Here is an 18,995-nt window from a genome sequence, read left to right on the forward strand (position 1 = left end):
TCACTCTTCTGTTCTTTTTCCAGTTTTCTGTGTTGTTGTGATCTGCGCCACCATCACCTGATCAAAGCACCGTGATGTCCCTACATTGATGGATTAAAGGCCAGGAGTCCACGTGACCGTCATCATCAAGTTCTTCCATGTGAACTGATTGAGGTCATTTATGTGAGGTAGAATGCCTAGAGGGGGCTGGGTGGTCTTGTGGCCTCGGTACCCCTGCAGATTTTATTTTTTTCTCCAGTCACCTGGAGTTTTTTTGTTTTTTCTGTCCTCCCTGTCCATCGGACCTTACTTTTATTCTATGTTAATTAGTGTTCCCTTATTTTAATTCTGATTTATTTAGTCTTTTTTCTTTCTTCATCATGTAAAGCACTTACAGCTACATTATTTGTATGAAAATGTGCTATAGAAATAAATGTTGTTAAAATCCTGGGCAGACAAACGAACAGCCACAGTAGAGTACAGTAATCCCTCGCTATATCGCGCTTTGCGGCTTCACTCTATCGCGGATTTTTATATGTAAGCATATTTAAAAGTATATCGCGGATTTTTTGCTGGTTCGCGGATTTCTGCGGACAATGGGTCTTTTAATTTCTGGTACATTCTTCCTCAGTTGGTTTGCCCAGTTGATTTCATACAAGGGACGCTATTGGCGGATGGCTGAGAAGCTACCCAACTTACTTTTCTCTCTCTCTCTCTCTTGCGCTGACATTCTCTGATCCTGACTTAGGGGGATTGAGCAGGGGAGCTGTTCGCACACCTAGACGATACGGACTCTCGTCTAAAAATGCTGAAAGATTATCTTCATGTTGCTCCCTTCTGTGCAGCTGCTTCGTGAAGCGACATGCTGCACGGTGCTTCGCATAGTTAAAAGCTCGAAGGGCACGTATAGATTTTTGATTGTTTGTTTTTCTCTGTCTCTCTCTCTCTCTTTCTCTGCTCCTGACGGAGGGGGTGTGAGCTGCCGCCTTCAACAGCTTTGTGCCACGGTGCTTCTCATACTTAAAAGCCAAACAGCCGTATTGATTTGTTTGCTTTTCTCTATCTCTGTGACATGATCTGCTCCTGACGCGCACTCCTTTGAAGAGGAAGATATGTTTGCATTCTTTTAATTGTGAGACGGAACTGTCATCTCTGTCTTGTCATGGAGCACAGTTTAAACTTTTGAAAAAGAGACAAATGTTTGTTTGCAATGTTTGAATAACATTCCTGTCTCTCTACAACCTCCTGTGTTTCTGTGCAAATCTGTGACCTAAGCATGACAATATAAAAATAACCATATAAACATATGGTTTCTACTTCGCGGATTTTCACCTTTCGCGGGGGGTTCTGGAATGCAACCCCCGCGATGGAGGAGGGATTACTGTATCATATATAAAGATACCTCCGGATGAGCACCCATTGGTTGCCAGCTCTCATGCCCACAGAGCATGCCCATCTGACTTAAGACTGTTTTATTGCATCGGTGTGAGTTGTTAACTAGTTGGATTGAGTGGCTGGGTATGTCAGACCAATGTGACTGGATGTCATGGGAATGCACTACAACTGGCTCTGAGCTGCTAAAATTATTAGTTGTCTAATGTGACAAGGTTTTAAGCAAAAAAAAAAAAAAGATGTCTACTTTAATTTGGTGGGTTAAATGTGAGCTGAAAGATGCTTAAAAAAGTATACAAATTATAGTGCACTTAGAGGGAAAAAAAGAGGCCCACCAACATGTGACAGAAACCCCTACCATTTAGAAATAAAGATGATCATTTCACAGTGGGAGATTTGCTGTGCTTGTTCTTCACTGCACTCAATCCTGCTCTGTGCTGAAAGAGATCTTATCTGCAAAAACATAATGCAGTTGAACAGAAAAAAACACTTTTAAAAATAAATCATTTTTTCTCTCCAAATCCACAATGCTTGATTTTAATTTTATAGATTTGTAGCTCTTTTTTTGTATAAGGTACATGAAAGGATCATCTTGCTTCTTACTAACTGAATACTATTATTTCAAAGAACTAAATTCCAGGGGGGCACTTGGTAACACTGAACTGGTAGTACAGGTAATCGGTCAAACAGGCTGTATGGAAGCTAACAGTTTAATGGCACCAGGGGTTGAAACTGTTGGTGAGTCTTGTGGCATGGTGTTGAATAAAAAGATAACTGACATTTTGTAAGCACTTTGAGAAGCATGTAACTGTTTAGTCTTGAGCAGAGGAGACTCAGAGGGGACCTCATCCAGGTATTGGTATTGATAAAGCAGATCCATCAGAATTCTTTCAGCTTATGGGTGGACCACATAATCAAGGACCTCAGTGGAAATGAAGTGGAAGTGCATTTAGGACTGAAGCCAGGAAGCTCTTCTTAACGCAATGGGTTGTGGGAAACAAACTACCAAGACATGGAGTTGAAGCAGAAACCTTGACAAACCTTTACGAAGAACCTGGATGAGATTTGGGAGAGCTTAGCTATTAGCTAAACAAATTGACTTTTTGTGAAATTTCTTATGTTTTCTTTTTAAATCTGGAATTTGATTTAAGTTTTGACCTTTCCTGAGACTGCCTGATCAACCTCAGTGCAACCACTGCTAGAATTACCAAATTCAAGTATTCACTTTTAATGTATACTGTCTCTCTCATATACTGGCATGCCATACATCTAAAATGATATAACAGCCTTCAGAGGGTGATGGTGCGAGGAACCTCATCAGAACTGGCCGATGTTAAGAGTGGTGTTCCACAGGGGTCAGTGCTAGGGCCACTGGTATTTTTAATATCTATAAATGATTTAGATAGGAATATAAGTAACAAGCTGGTTAAGTTTGCAGATGATACCAAGATAGGAGGATCCGCAGATAATTTGGAATCCGTTATATCATCACAGAAGGACTTGGGATAGCAGACAGGCTTGGGCAGATTTGTGGCAGATGAAATTTAATGTCAGTAAATGTAAAGAATGACACATAGGAAGTAAAAATGTGAGGTTTGAAAACAAAATCGGAGGTCAGAAAATCGAGAGTCCACCTTATGAGAAGGATTTAGGAGTCATAGTGGACTCTAAGCTATTGACTTCCCGACAGTGTTCAGAAGCCATTAAGAAGGCTAACAGAATGTCAGGTTATATAGCGCCTTGACGTGTGGAGTACAAGTCACAGGAGGTTCTGCTCAACCTTTATAACTCACTGGTGAGGCCTCATCTGGAGTCCTGGGTGCAGTTTTGGTCTCCAGGCTACAAAAACGACACAGCAGCACTAGAAAAGGTCCAGAGAAGAGCAACTAGGCTGATTCCAGGGCTACAGGGGATGAGTTATGAGGAAAGATTAAAAGAGTTGAGCCTTTAAAGTTTAAGCAAAAGAAGATTAAGACTTGACATGATTGAAGTGTTTAAAATCATGAAGGGAATTAGTACAGTGGATCGAGACTGTTAGTTTAAAATGAGTTCATCAAGAACACGGGGACACAGCTGGAAACTTGTTCAGGTAAATTTCGCACAAAAATTAGGAAGTTTTTCTTTACACAAAGAAAGATAGACACTTGGAATAAGCGACCAAGTAGTGTGGTAGACAGTAAAACGTTGGGGACTTTCAAAACTCAACTTGATGTTTTTTTGGAAGAAATAAGTGGATAGGACTGGCGAGCTTTGTTGGGCTGAATGGCCTGTTCTCGTCTAGAGTGTTCTAATGAAATCAACAACAAGGAAAGCATGAAGAAGGTCGGTCAAGTGACTGTTTGTTTTTCTAAGATAGTGAAGCACAAGAACACACATATCCACACACTGGAATATTTCAGCTGAAGTACGTTGTAGGTTTTATCCAGTAAGAGTTTCTGAGTTACCTTTCTGCCATTCTTGTCAGCATTATCTATCAGACATTTCACTTCATCTGCATAGGCCTGGGCCACGTTCTGGTGACCTTCTCGATATTTTCCTCTATAAGTGTCAGGCAGTGGGGCCTGTAATAAAACCAAATTAGAAACAGTATTACTGCACACACTTATTTTTCTCTACATTAATGTCATTCATCACAAGTCTGGTCAAAGAAAATGATTCTGCCAAGCAGGACATACTCTTCAGTCCAGAGGTGAACTCGATTGCTTGCCTTTGTGGTGCTGCCAATGCTGTTATGTACTGCAGTGACCAGAGTGGCCTTACTAATAGTATTATAGACTTTCAGCAAAATGTCTGTTATTTTATATACTGAACACTTTTCTTAACATTATAATTAATATTATATTAGCAAGTTGCACTGCCTCTTTACATTGCCTTTAAACCTCTAAATCAACATCCATATTTGCTTCTTGTAGTTCATTGCATCTCGTTTTGTTCTTTGCTCAGCAGGCAGTGTGGACTAATTGGAAGTCATAAGCATTTAAACTCAAGGGTTGTAGTATTAATTCTCACTTCTGACTCCTAATGTGAACCTAAGTAACACACTTTGCCTGTCTTTACTCCAGTTGTAAAAATACAGGGAGATTCACTCGAAAGAAGCCCCAAATATTCTGTTGTAACTCTCGTTAGGATGAAGCAAACAGAACCAAAGGAAATCCGCTATATACCCTGACGTATGTGTAATTGGTTGCATTACATGCGATGCCGGAAGTGGTTTCCGTTTTCTGCCAGACACATTTTGACGCGCCGCTCCATTTTCCTGAATGTATCGGCAAGAGTCCTTGGGGGGGGGGGGGGGGGGGGGGGGGGGGGGGTGGGGGGGTGGGGGGGGGGATGGGCAATAGCAGGAATTTCAAATTGGATGTTTTCCTTCAAATCTTCCTCAGTTTGAGGTTTGTTTCGATAAACTTTTCCTTTGAGCAGACCCCAGAGGAAGAAGTCTGGTGGTGTTAGATCAGGCGACTGGACTGTGGTGGCTAAAGCTCCTTTTAATAATAATAATAATTCATTACATTTATATAGCGCTTTTCTCAGTACTAAATTACCATGTTGCCGAAGAAGGACTCAATGTCTGCCATGCTCCTTACCAAAGCCTGACGCATTGCTCCATCTTTCTGGAAGTAACCTCCATCATTTATGGATTCTGACATCGCTTAAAACGAATTGGTGACCCAATAGGTTCGTACCATGAAGACACACTGATCAATACTGTACACCACCATCCTGATGAGACGTCGACTGACTGAGTGAAGGGGTACGGGTGGTATGCACCCAGAAGTTGCAAATGGAGGTTAAACGTCACGATGGCTGTCCGGCCCTTACCTCACTGCTCTGAAGCAGGGGCATCCCGGCTTGTTGAAAGCGCCATATACTGAGGAGCACATTGCACATTGTTTTCGTTCAGATTGCTTTGTTCTAGCGAGAGTTATTACAGAATATTCAGGGCCTCTTTCGAGTGAATCTCCCTGTATATGAATATAAACAATATTAGTAATATCTCTCTATATTTGTAAAGTGCCTAGGGATTTTGTTTGCTATAGAAAATGTACTGTAATACAAAACAACAGAACATTCTCAAATGGATATCATTCTCTGGGTGCTGGTGGCCGGAGCCCATCCTAGGAGTTTCAGGTGTAAGGCAGCACTCAACCCTGGATTAGGCATCAGATCAGAGTGCCCACTCATAGACACAACAACCCACACACACACAAACACAAACACACAGAGGCTTCATTCAGAGTTGTCAGACACAGCAAGAATTGATCAACTAAGTAAGTAAGTTTTTAACAGCATTTTATGATATTATTTATGTACTCTACTAATACACGTAACTACATTATTTTATAACCATTATGCCTTAACATGAGCCAACGTTACAAAAACAGTTAATGTGCAAAAAATGTGATACAGCGTCTTCTATAATGTTTGGGCCAAAGGCACATTTTTCCTTGACTTCCTCCTTCTGCTCCACGGTTTAAAATTACAAATCAAACAATTCAGATGTGATTAAAGGACACATTGCAAACTTTCATTTAAGGGTCTTTGTGTACATTTTGGTCCCACTTTTTTTACATGGTACCCCCATTTCAGGGCACCATAATGTTTGGGACACAGCACTGGCAGGACTGTTAAAGCCGTCGTATTTAAGACTTTGTTGCATGTCCCACGCATGCGTTGACTGCTTGGAGTCTGCGATTCATAGACATCAGCAGGTGCGGAGGATCTTCTCTGGTGTTGCTCTGCCAAGCCATCTTCAGCTCCTGCTGGTTTTGGGTGGGGGGGGGGGTGGTTTGTCCTCAGCATATGGAAGGCCTACTCAATTGGAGTGAAATCTGATGACTGACTTGGTCATTCAAGAATTTTCCATTTTTTAGCTTTGATAAACTCATGTGTTGCCCCAGCAGTATGTCTAGATCATTATCTTGTGGTAAGATGAAGCACTGTCCAATGAGTCTGAACACCTTTACTGGAACTTGAGCAGATCAGATATTTCCCTACACCTCAGAATTCATTGTGCCACTGCCGTTAAGATAAGATAAGATAAGATAAGAACTTTATTTATCCCGAGGGAAATTCTTTTGTCATATACATGCTCAGTGCAACAAGAGGAATAAAGATAAGGTAGTAAAGAGTTTAAAAAGAACAGTAGTAATAATGCAAACAGAATAACAACTCTAAACAAAGTAACAAATAACTATAACTAATAGTTTGTATTATAACTGTATAACTAATTTGTGCAAAGTAACAAACAACTAAAACTAAAACAGATATAATAAAACAACAGATTATTAGTACAAGTGGTTATAAAAAGTGACTTAGTGTTTGTGCCATGAATAAATGAGATAGCAGCATGTGATGATGGGATGAAACAAACATTCAGTAACATACAGATGAGTAAATAAAAAAAACGAATGAGACCTAATGACAAAAATTCTGAAAAAGATCACCTACAGAATGAGGAAGAGTTATACAGTCTTATTGCCACAGGTAGAAAGGATTTCCTGTGGCGTTCGGTTCTGCATTTGGAGGCAATGAGTCTTTTGCTGTGTGTGCTCTGATGACCCATCAAGGAGGCGTGCATGGGGTGAGAGGGGTTGTCCACGATACCGAGAAGCTTTTTCAGCATTCTCCTCTCAGACACCTCCACCAGGTTCTCCAGTCTGACACCCAGGACAGAACCAGCCTTTTTAATCAGCTTGTTCAGCCTGTTGGCATCAGCTGTCTTCACCCCACTGCCCCAGCACACAGCTGCAAAAAACACCACGCTCTCTACCACAGAGTGATAGAACATAGGTCAGCATTTTCCTACAGACATTGAAAGACCTGAGCCTCCTCAGTAGGTAAAGCCGGCTCTGCCCTTTCTTGAAAACCGTGTTGGTGTTCTTGGACCAGTCCAGTTTACTGTCAATGTGTACCCCCAGGTACCTGTAGTCCTCAACCACCTCAACATCCGTTCCTCTGATGGTGACAGGGGTGGGAAGAGGAGCCTGCTTCCTAAAGTCCACAACCAGTTCCTTTGTCTTTGTGATGTTTAACTGTAAATGGTTCAGCTCACACCACTCCACAAAGCTGTCCACCACACTCCTGTATTCATCCTCCTGTCCATCCCTGATACAGGCCACAATGGCAGAGTCATCAGAGAATTTCTGCAGGTGACATGACCGTTAGCAGTTCTATCATCAACTGTGCCAGGACCTGTGACAGCCATGCAGGCCATAACACCCCCATTGCCAAGTTTAACAGATGAGGTGGTCTGTTTTAGATCTTTGGCAGTTCCTTTTTGCCTCCACACTTTGCTCCTAATAATCACTCTGATCAGGTTCATCTTTGTCTCGTCTGTCCACAAGACCTTTTCCCAGAGTTCTGCAGGTTCTTAAGTATTTTTTTGGAAACTGTAAAGAGCCATCCTGTTTTTGTGGCTAAGTAGTGGTTGCATCTTGCGGTGTGGCCTTTGTATTTCTATTCATGATGTCTTCTGCTGACAGTCGTCTAAGACGCATCCACATCGGCCTCCTGAAGACTGTTTCTGGTCTGTCGCACAGGTCTCTGGGGCTTTTTCTTTAGCATAGTGAGGATTCTTCTGTCATCAGCAGTGCAGATCTTCCTTAGCCTACCAGTCCCTTTGCGATTACTGAGCCCACCAGTGTGTTCTTTCTTCTTCATGATATTCCAGACAGTTGATTTAGGTCATCCTAAGGTTTTTAATGATGTCTATTCTTATTTTTCGCCTCATAATAGCTTTTTTGACTTTAATTGGCACATCTCTCATCCTCACATTGAGCAATGGCAACCACAGACTCCAAAGGGTAGAAGCAAGCAGAGGTATCTGATGAAGCCATGAAACACACCTGAGGAATCACAAACACCTGGGACGCCAACTGTCATAAACATTATGGTGCCCTGAAATGAGGGGTCCATATAGAAAAAGTGTTGTGTGACCAAAATGTACACAAAGACCCTTAAATGAAAGTCTGCAAGTCCGAGTTGTTTGATTTGTAATTTTAAACTGTGGAGCAGAATAATAAATAATAATTCTTTACATTTATATAGCGCTTTTCTCACTACTCAATGCGCTCTCCACACAGGGAGGACCCGGGAAGCGAACCCACGATCTCCTTACTTCTAAGCTGCAGCACTACCACTGCGCCACCTGTGAGAAGGGGAAATCAAGAAAAAAAAATGTCTTTGTCCCACACATTAGGGTGGACACTAGTATTTCTGTATCTCTGAAGAAGTAAAGAAACACAACATAAAAATATTCCAATTTTTAAACAGTTAACAAAATCCCTAAATGCACCCCAAATGTTACATCACATATACATTTTCAAACTTTTTTTTTTTTTTTTTTTTTATTAGCAAAAATATTGACACGGAGAATTCAAATGGCAATTTAATGAAGACATGTATAATTACACTTACCACATGAACCCATTTTTTCTGACCATCAAGATTTCTGAATTTGTACGGGCTGATATCAATTAGTGAGGTAAGGTTCCCATGATATGCACTTTAAAAGATAATCCAGAATGTTAAAAAACTACTTTTATTCATATAGAACTTAATATAAACTATAATGAAATTACCTAAAACATTCCAATTATTAAATCGAGCATAAAAGCATCGGTGAAACATAAAGACCAAGAAGAAGACACCAGTGGAGTTTGCATTACTAATACAAACCTGCATGCTAATGCAGTAATATCAATAAAAATAAAATAATGTGTCACTTGACAGTAGTAAATAGATTTAAACTATTTCATCCTAACATCCAATGCCTTGCTTATAAAACTTTGCAAGATTCTGAGTGTGGAAATACGTGTTCTCACACACGTGAGCATGGGTGGTAGCTGCCATGCCAGACCACAGGGTGGCAGGGTGCATTAATCCTCCCTCTTTTTCATCGGCAGACCAACCACGAGAAATTTTGTCTAGACTGGAGGATGTCACTTCCGGTTCCTGGCCCGACTACATCATTTCTGGTTCCTGCCCCAATGACATCACTTCCCCTATAAAACCGCCATCTTTGCCTATTATGTTTTTTCTATTGTTGGACTGAAGTCTGTTGAGACCTGTTCTATGGATCCAACATTTCAATTTTGGCAGCCTAAGTCAAGTATACAGGCAGCTGCCCCCAAACCTTTTCCTGCGTCTGTCCAATCTTTTCACAGTGTACACCAAAAATCAGGTAAAGGCATACAACAACAAAAAAAATCATATTTATATAAGCTAGCGTATGCATGTTTCTACACAACTTACCCATTATAAATCACAATCACCTTGTAAATACGCGTTTGTGAATGTGCCTCAACCCGCCCAATTATATGCTGAAACATCCATATATGGAGCATGCTAATTGACCTCATACGTACTGTATGCAATCACGATGCGGCAGATTTTCATTGGCTGGTAGAGCAGCCTCCTACATGAGTCATCCAGTAGCACGAGAAGTTCTCGCCTCTAAACTACAGGCATGCAAAGAACCTTCATTTGGTAGCCTAAGCACGGGTGTCAGCAACAAGCTGTTACTGCTGCTGCAAATGCTGTGAGGACCAGCCACACCATGATTGAAAAAAAAAAATGGTTCAAAATTTGGCAACGAAACAAGATTGCTGGTCACTTGCAGAGTGTGCATATAACTGGAGGAGGAAAAAAACACATATTAATACTCATCTGTAATTGGAGATGCCCTTTAATGCAGCCATTATGCCAGAGCAGTCATGACGATAGGCTGTCTCATCTTGGCATCACAGATGACTGGTATGTTAACAGAATGGAACTGCTTATGGTTAACAAAAGAAGCTTTCTTCTAACTAGGTGCCCCTACTGCAATATGTATGAATTAAGTTGCTCAGATTAAGTTAAGAATGCTGCTATAAATTGCCTTTTGATGTTGGTAACAACATTTTATTTTATATGAATACACCCACAGCACAATAAAACTGGATGTAGCACTTGGTCTGTTGGTTAATGACTTCTAGCACAGCAGGCATGATGGAGTGAAACTTGGCTGAGATATTTCTGACCTGTCAGCCAGTTCCCTGAGAAGTGACAACAGGCAGTCATTATATAAACTGACGAAAAACCAAAAATGTTCTAATATGTAACATTGGTCCTCTTGAAAAGGAACTAAAATACAGTTTGTGCATCAAATTCATCACTTTTGAGGTGTCATATGTATGTCACACAGTCCTATTGAAAGGATTGACATGTCATAGGAGTGACATAACAAAGGAGTGAAACCTCAGATTAGGGCTGGGCGATTTGGCCTAAAATCAAAATCTCGATTAATTGAACATTTTAACTCGATTACAATTAATGAACGATTATTTTATTTATTTTTTTGCCCTCATAGTTCACTGACAAGTTTTGTACAGTAAATATGCTCACATATTACAAGTGAGAGATTTTTGAATGAAGGGTGCATTACTTGATTTTAAAATAATTGAAGGAAACACACTATCTACTATCTGTGATTATTTATTGAACATCAATGTTGAACAACTGAAATTAAAGCACACATTGCCTAAAACGAACAGACACTTTGTTTTTATAAAAAAAGTAAAAATAAATAACTTCCAATCGTCGTCAATGTAGTGCAAAGTAAGGCTCAAGAATGGGTCCATCGTCCTACTTGACCAGAGATCAGATGTGGCTGCAAAGTGTTGAACATTTTTCAGTTCAGCAGCTACATTTTTACTACATGTCTTGTACATGTCTGGCAGCGCAGTTTTAGAAAAATGTGATCGCGATGGCACAGTGTATCTTCTGTAGAGAGTTTTAACGAGGTGTTTAAACCCGCTTCGCTCCACTGTAGCCAAGGGAGTCATATCCTTTGCGATGTAATAACAAATAGCGTCAGTTATTTCTTTCCATCTTCTTGAACTCTTCTCATACTGTGTGGCATTTGTGAACGCTTGTGTTATCAACATCTGCTTTGCGGAGGCACTTGTTGCTGGGCGCTTGTCAGTCTCTTTTTGTTTTTTTTTGAGCCATGCACTGTTCATATTCAGTAACGTGATTGTGCTTCAAGTGTTGAAACAAATTGGTGGTGTTACCTTTGGGCGTCGAAACTGTTTTTCTACAGTGTCTACATCTGACTTCATTTTGTTCGATGCCATCCTTACTGAAGCCAAAATGTGTCCAAATGACGGAGACTGCGTTTTTCTTTGGTACAAGCTGCTCTTGTTGCTCAGTTCTGTCAGTGTTTAAGCTCTCCATGCTCGACATGTCGGCGGAATAACGTAACGTAACGGAGCAGGGTCACGTGACTCCACACACGGTAGTGTTTTTAAAGGGAAAGTAATCGAAATAATCGACCTGGAAAAATTTGATCGGTTATAGGTTCTGAATGTCGATTTCGATTACTTTTCGATTAAACGCCCAGCCCTACCTCAGATATAAATTTCAAAGGAGTGACAACCATCCAAGTGGTAGGTGGGGCGACAACAATTTTTTTGGCAGGCGTACTTTCAGTTGTGTGTGGTCCAATAAAATGTCACTCCTTTAATACGGTATTTATGTCACTCCTATGAAGTGTCACTCCTTTGATACAGATCCATGTCACATCAATGCACATTGTAATAACGGCTTGGTGCAGCATTAGAGGAAATCTGCAGGAAAGCAATTAGGCTGATTACAACTGAGAGGTGTGAGCTATGAGGAAAGACTGAAGGAGATGAACCATTTCAATTAAAAACAAATGGAGATGAAAAGATGACATAACTAAAATATTTACAATTATGAAGATATGTTACTTTATAATAAATAAAATGTATTATTATTACTTTTACAAGAATACAGAGACACAGATGGAAACTTGTTAAGGGTGAATTTCAGACAAATATTAGAAACAACAAAAGATGCATGGAATAAGGGACTAACAAGTATGGCAGACAGTAGGACTTTGGGGACTCTCAAAATTTAACATAATGCTATTTTGTATAACTTTATGATGAGGGCTGATGAACTTTCTTGGGCTGAATAGACTGTACTCATCGAAGCTGTTCTTACTTTATTCCAGTGTTCAAATGGTGTCAGCCCCAGTTCTCTTCTTACCCAGTGTCACCTCTGTCAGTTTCGGGTCCTTACAAATAACAATAACTTGGTACCAAATACAAAATGTTACTGTTTTCCTCTAGGGGGCACTAGCTCCCTGGAAATACATTCATTTTGTAATTGTGGCATCTTAAGTAACCTGAACCTAAATATATATATTATAAAGAGGTGATATCCCTCCCTTAATGATATGGTGGTAAGAAATCACATAAGAGAAAATAACTTAGCTTTCTTTAATGACGGTTTACGCGGCATTACAGACGAAGGACGTCATAGCAAGACTTTGTGTAGAGTCTGCCATTTTCGTCGCTGCGCTGGAAGGATTTTCAGGATAGGATGACAGTATCTCCCATCCGTCCGTTGGCTTCAAAACTGTGCCGGGCAATGTTCCAAGGCTTTATACTCTTTCTACATGTGCAGGCCCTTACTTAGGTAAATCATGCCATTCCAAACAAGGCAAAGAGAAGATACAATTTCATGCTGACTCTGTCACACAGAAATAGTGCACATTGCCCATTTGCAGTTGTTCTTAACTTGTCCTGTCTTAAGATGCTTGCCTAGCAATTCTAAATGATGAGCCCCTGTGTGCTAAGTCTGGCTTTGTGTTAGCTGTACATGTGAGAAGAAAAGAAAAGCAGATTTAAAATAGTTGCACACAGCACAGTGACGTATTAAAGTTACATTCTGATTACAGTTACAGAAATTGAAAATTTTAAAACATTGTGTAAGATATACTTACTGATCCAAAACAATGACATCTTTATGATGTGTGTACTGACGAGCCAAACGGAGGGCAAGATCATTTGCTTCTGAACTAGGATGAAAGAAAACGAAGGCACAAGGTATCAAATCACTTGTGTTACACTGTACTCCATTATAAAAAGTGTGATTGTGTTTGCTCTGAAAGGCATTATATAAAATAAGAACTGACTAATTGACATTCACAAGGAAAGTGATACTGCCTCACAAGTTCTAAACTCTACGGTGTCTCCCGTATATGTTAGTGGCATCTGCACAGGTTGACTTCAGAAGATGGATTCTAAATTGATCCCATATGAAAGACTGTGGGTGTATGCGTAAAGAAGCATCCAGTCCAGAACTGACTTCTGCAATTTGTCTGTTGCTTCTAAATCCATGACATGCTTTAAACAAAAGACATAAAAAAGGAAGAACAGTTACGGATGGATGCAAATAATACCTCATGAGTAGTCTAAGATAAGAAATTCAAACATCTTCACAGGCAGAATTGTGTAAAATATGAGGGACGTTCTGCACTTTTTTTAACTCTATTTACAGTATTAAGAATTTTAAAAACAAATGACATCACTTTTCTACATAGTCACCTTCATTTGCGATGTAATCTTCCCAGCGTCGTACCAACTTTTTAATGCCCAATTACTACTCCTCCCTCCCTCCCGCCTTCACCGCTTCCAATGAAAATATAAAAGTGCGGAAACATTTGAACGTCCCTCGTATGTTGGTCTAAGTACAAGGGTGCATTTTGGTCCCATCATCCCCTTCCACCCACTATACAGTATTAGAGTCCTTTGTATTGAATTATCCACTCTTGATTTATTTTAGGTACCTACAGTAGAGATATTTTTGGGCACTAAATACCAGTTGTAATAAAGGCCTGTATCAGGACTGACTCACAGGAGGCAGAGGTAGAAAGAAGAAAAGGAGAGGCCGCCATGAATGATTCTTCCCATCCTATAAATCACCTTTAGCCAGAGGTTAATTACACTACAGTGCTGTAGGAGATGCGACTAGGACTCTTTTCCACCTTCAGCCATCCTTTCTTTGGTTTATGATATAGTGCGTTTTGCATTTTATTTGTCTAAAATTGATTTCCCTTTTAACTTTGCTTGTTTGCGAGTAAACTTGGGACATTCTGTCTTTATTCACATCCCAGGTCCACTCAGTTTGGTGTCGTAACATTATTTTCTCTCTCCATCATTTGCCAGCATCATTTTGTTGTTGTTGTTGTTCTTTATTTATTTTACCTTATATAATTTCTTATATTAGGAATTTGTTAGTTTTCGCATACCCCTTGGGGTCAGAGCTCAGGGTCAGCCATTGTACAGCGCCCCTGCAGCAATTGAAGGTTAAGGGTCTTGCTCAAGGGCCCTTTTGGCAGTGATGGGGACTCAAACCGGCAACCTTCGGGATACCAGCGCAGATCCTTAGCCTCAGAGCCACCACTCCGCCCTAATGAAGGTGCTCTTACTGTAGACTCGGCTCTGCTCATTGTATAATCCTGCCACTGAGGTGGTGTCATCAGATAAACAAGGGAGCGTAATCATACATTTTTTCTTGTTTGAGGGCCCTGGATTGGTAGGTGTATAGACAGCAATGGATGTTTAAAGGAAAGGTCTACCCAGAAACAATGTGGTTTGTAGTGCCCTGTCTTTCACCCTCATTCACTGGTCAAGAGTCCTATCTTCAAAAATTCAAAAGCACATCGTAATGAGAATGCACTTCCCGTTTGTGGACTATTTTCATTTTCTGAAGGTATTTATTTAACAATATGTTAGCAAAAAAATACGTGTGTTTTGCACGCTATGAGTATACGACTGGATGACTAGACATGACTTTGTGAAATGGTGCGACTCAAACCACCTACAACTGAACACCAGCAAAACCAAGGAGCTGGTGGTGGATTTTAGGAGGCCCAGACCCATCATGGACCCCGTGATCATCAGAGGTGACTGTGTGCAGATGGTGCAGACCTATAAATATCTGGGAGTGCAGCTGGATGATAAACTGGACTGGTCTGCCAATACTGATGTGCTGTGCAAGAAAGGACAGAGCCGACTATACTTCCTTAGAAGGCTGGCGTCCTTCAACATCTGCAATAAGATGCTGCAGATGTTCTATCAGACGGTTGTGGCGAGCGCCCTCTTCTACGCAGTGGTGTGCTGGGGAGGCAGCATAAAGAGGGAAGACGCCTCACGCCTGGACAAACTGGTGAGGAAGGCAGGCTCTATTGTTGGCATGGAGCTGGACAGTATGACATCTGCGGCAGAGCGAAGGGCACTCAACAGGCTCCTATCAATCATGGAGAATCCACTGCATCCACTGAATAGGATCATCTCCAAACAGAGGAGCAGCTTCAGCGACAGACTGCTGTCACTGTCCTGCTCCACTGACAGACTGAGGAGATCGTTCCTCCCCCAAACTATGCGACTCTTCAATTCCACCCGGGGGGGTAAACGTTAACATTTAACATTATACATAGTTATTGTCTGTTTTTCACCTGCATTATTATCACTATTTAATTTAATATTATTTATTGTATCAGTATGCTGCTGCTGGAGAATGTGAATTTCCCATTGGGATTAATAAAGTATCTATCTATCTATCTATCTATCTATCTATCTATCTATCTATCTATCTATCTATCTATCTATCTATCTATCTATCTATCTATGTGACACAAGTGTTTTTTTCATGTACATTTTTGAAATTGTTTGCAGTTATTCAGCGTTGGTCACCATAGGTTCCCATATGATCAGAGGTTGTTATTTCTGTTCTCCGTTAAACATGAGCTAGTAAGTCTCACTACAAACATATGGGGCAAGTAACATATTAAAAAAGTATAATTTTGGGGTGGAATATTCCTTTAAGGGTGCCCAGTTATAATAGTCGGTAATTCCCAAGAGGAATATGAAACCATACCAAAGCTAGCTGAAAAAGAGAAAAGAATACCGTATATACTCACGTCTAAGTCGGGTCTTGAAACCTGAAAAATCGATCATAAAATCAGACCCCGACTTATACGCCCGTTCAAAAATGCGACACTTAATTTGTTTTTTCTTTTTTACATCTTCTTGCCTCCTCCAATCTCGCAGCCCAGTTGCCAATTTCTTTCACTATTTCAACGACATTTAATTTAAAACCAGCTTCATATTTTCTTCTGATTGAATGCTCCACCGTAGATAATGGATGCTCTTACGATAAAGGTGAATGAGGGTGTCAGATACAAAAAACAGTGCAAACGTTGCTTCGGAATAGTTTGGGTATTACCGTGTGGTTACGTTGGCACAATAGAGAGAGCAAGAGGTTAGGAGCACACGATGATACAACACATTGCTGCACCCACAAAAAAAGGCAGTGTGCTCTGTGGTTACTCTCTCCGGTGGGCGTTAGCAGATCATAATCTCTTGGACCAATAGCATGAGTTTTTTGCATTTGACATATGCGACTAACATTATAAAATACCAGAAATTATATTTTAAAATTAAGTCCCGACTTATTCGCAAGTATATACGGTAAGTGAAAATGAGAGAAAAGGAGACAGATGGACTAAGGTTGAGTAAAGCTTTGTAGCTGTCAACCATCAAAACTCGGGTTTACTACGGCCCAATAGGATATATGTCATCAATTTGTCTGTCAGTCAGTCTATAGAGGTAAGGGCAAATAAGTCCACCCCCTTAAAGTGAGGGTGGGCTTTTAAATCATGTAAGCATATAGAAATCTAACTACCACTTCAAGAACTTTCTATTAATATCAAAACTTCTTTAACCCAGAAAACTGCATTTTAGTTGATTACTGCTGTTCAAATAATTGTAAAGTTCAGTGTTACTTTTTGAATTACTGAATTTCTGTACACTGATGCTCTGTGTAAGAAAGGACAGACCCGGCTATACTTCCTTAGAAGGCTGGCGTCCTTCAACATCTGCAATAAGATGCTGCAGATGTTCCATCAGACGGTTGTGGCGAGCGGCTGGACAGTTTGCGACTCTTCAGTTCCACCCGGGGGGTAAACGTTAACATTATACAAAGTTATTGTCTGTCTGTATACCTGCATTTTTATCACTCTTTAATTTAATATTGTTTTTTTATCAGTATGCTGCTGCTGGAATATGTGAATTTCCCCTTGGGATTAATAAAGTATCTATCTATCAATCAATCAATCAATCAATAGGACATGAAACATACTTAACGTTTGTAAGTACAGAGTAAAGGATGAGCATGGGAAATGTGGGCTTCCTATGTATATTGGAAGTCGCAGAAATAGTGAGGAGGGGTTTCCCCTATCTATATATACAGTTTAGGGGGTACACCCATTTCCCCTCCTTGGGTATTGCAATAGGACATGAAACATTACCTAACTTTTGTAAGTACACTGCAAGGAATGAGCATGCGAAATTTCAGCTTCCCACCTATATGGAAAGTGGGAGAATTAGTGACGAGTCAGGGAGGGCTTTTTGCCTTTTATATGTAGAGATTTCTTGTTTTATGTGGTAATTATGATAAAAGTGTAATTACAAAAAGAAACCAACTTCGATTAGCCATACTATACATACAAAAAAAGGACCTTACCCTGAGTTTAAGAAGTAAAAGACATTCAGCTTCCCAGGGAGTGTTTCAGATAGTCTTTGTGCATACTGGACAATGTTGTCATGCAGAAACCGTGCATTGGTGTTCAGCAATTCCATCTGTTGTGAAGCCTCTTTAACCACAGCTGGATGACTGTGTCCAACTTAAGAAGAAACAAAAACACAACACAGAATAAGCAGGTGTTCATAAAGGAACTCCAGGCCACATTTATTTTAGAACGTTAGGACAACTGTGATGACAACAGGCCACTCAGCCCAACAAGCTCATGCAAAATGAATTGTCTGCAACTTAATATCAGCAAAACCAAGGAACTGCTCATTGACTTTCACCGCACCAAAGAGCCTTGACACCCGATTACGATTCAGGGAGTGGAGGTAGAGGCGGTGCACTCCTACAAATACTTAGGGGGCCACATCAATGACCAGTGGGACTGATCTCATAACAACGAGGAACTATATAAGAAAGGGCAGAGCAGACTCTCCTTCAGGAGACTGTGCTCCTGTAATGTGGGTACTGACATCCTTCACATCTCGTGTATTGTGTTGTATTGACCACTTTTTTTTGACACTCGCTTCACGCCCAACCTACCTGGATAGGGGTCTCTCTTTGAATTGCCTTTCCCAAGGTTTCTTCCATTTTCTTCCCCCAACAAGGATTTTTTTTGAGAGTTTTTCCTTGTTTTCTTTGAGAGTCAAGGCTGGGGCGCTGTCAAGAGGCAGGGCCTGTTAAAGCCCATTGCGGCACTCCTTGTGTGATTTTGGACTATACAAAAATTAACTGTATTGTATTGTATCTTCTACAATTCTATGATGTCCAGTGTGGTGCGAGGCCCACCAAATCCCACAAGCTAATTTAAAGGGCAGGCTCCATTAATGGGCACACTCTGGAATCCCTGGAGGATGCAGAGGAGGAGAGAATGAAAACAAAACTGAGTGCCATTATGAACAATGCTGCACATCCTCACCATGCCACGCCAACACTGAGCAACAAAAGTGTGTAAAAGAAATGCCACGGGGGCTCTGTATGTACTGTATGCTTGGATAGGCCCTCACTCTGATTGCCAAGTCACAAGTTTTCTTTTCTTTCTCTTTTTAGTCACTCTGGTGTGTGTTCAGACCATACTGTGTATGTGTATAAATAAACAGCGGCATGCAAAAGTTTGGGGCCCCCTTGCTTAAAATGACTGTTACTATGAATACAGTATTTTTCGCACCATAAGGCTCACCGGA

General features: G+C 40.6%; 1 protein-coding gene across 1 annotated transcript in view; it reads right to left on the bottom strand.

Moving 5' to 3' along the window:
- phykpl (5-phosphohydroxy-L-lysine phospho-lyase) overlaps positions 1 to 18,995 on the bottom strand; it is a 106,199-nt gene that overhangs the window by 69,262 nt on the left and 17,942 nt on the right. Inside the window, exons 3-6 of the mRNA XM_028813100.2 lie at positions 17,749 to 17,908; positions 13,163 to 13,237; positions 8,788 to 8,875; positions 3,816 to 3,932 (exon numbers count right to left, since the gene is read on the bottom strand). Of these exons, the coding sequence (XP_028668933.2) occupies positions 3,816 to 3,932; positions 8,788 to 8,875; positions 13,163 to 13,237; positions 17,749 to 17,908 (440 nt within the window). The remainder of the gene's footprint in view (positions 1 to 3,815; positions 3,933 to 8,787; positions 8,876 to 13,162; positions 13,238 to 17,748; positions 17,909 to 18,995) is intronic.

The sequence above is a fragment of the Erpetoichthys calabaricus genome, chromosome 11 (genome assembly GCF_900747795.2).
Source record: "Erpetoichthys calabaricus chromosome 11, fErpCal1.3, whole genome shotgun sequence".
Taxonomy (NCBI): Eukaryota; Metazoa; Chordata; class Cladistia; order Polypteriformes; family Polypteridae; genus Erpetoichthys; species Erpetoichthys calabaricus.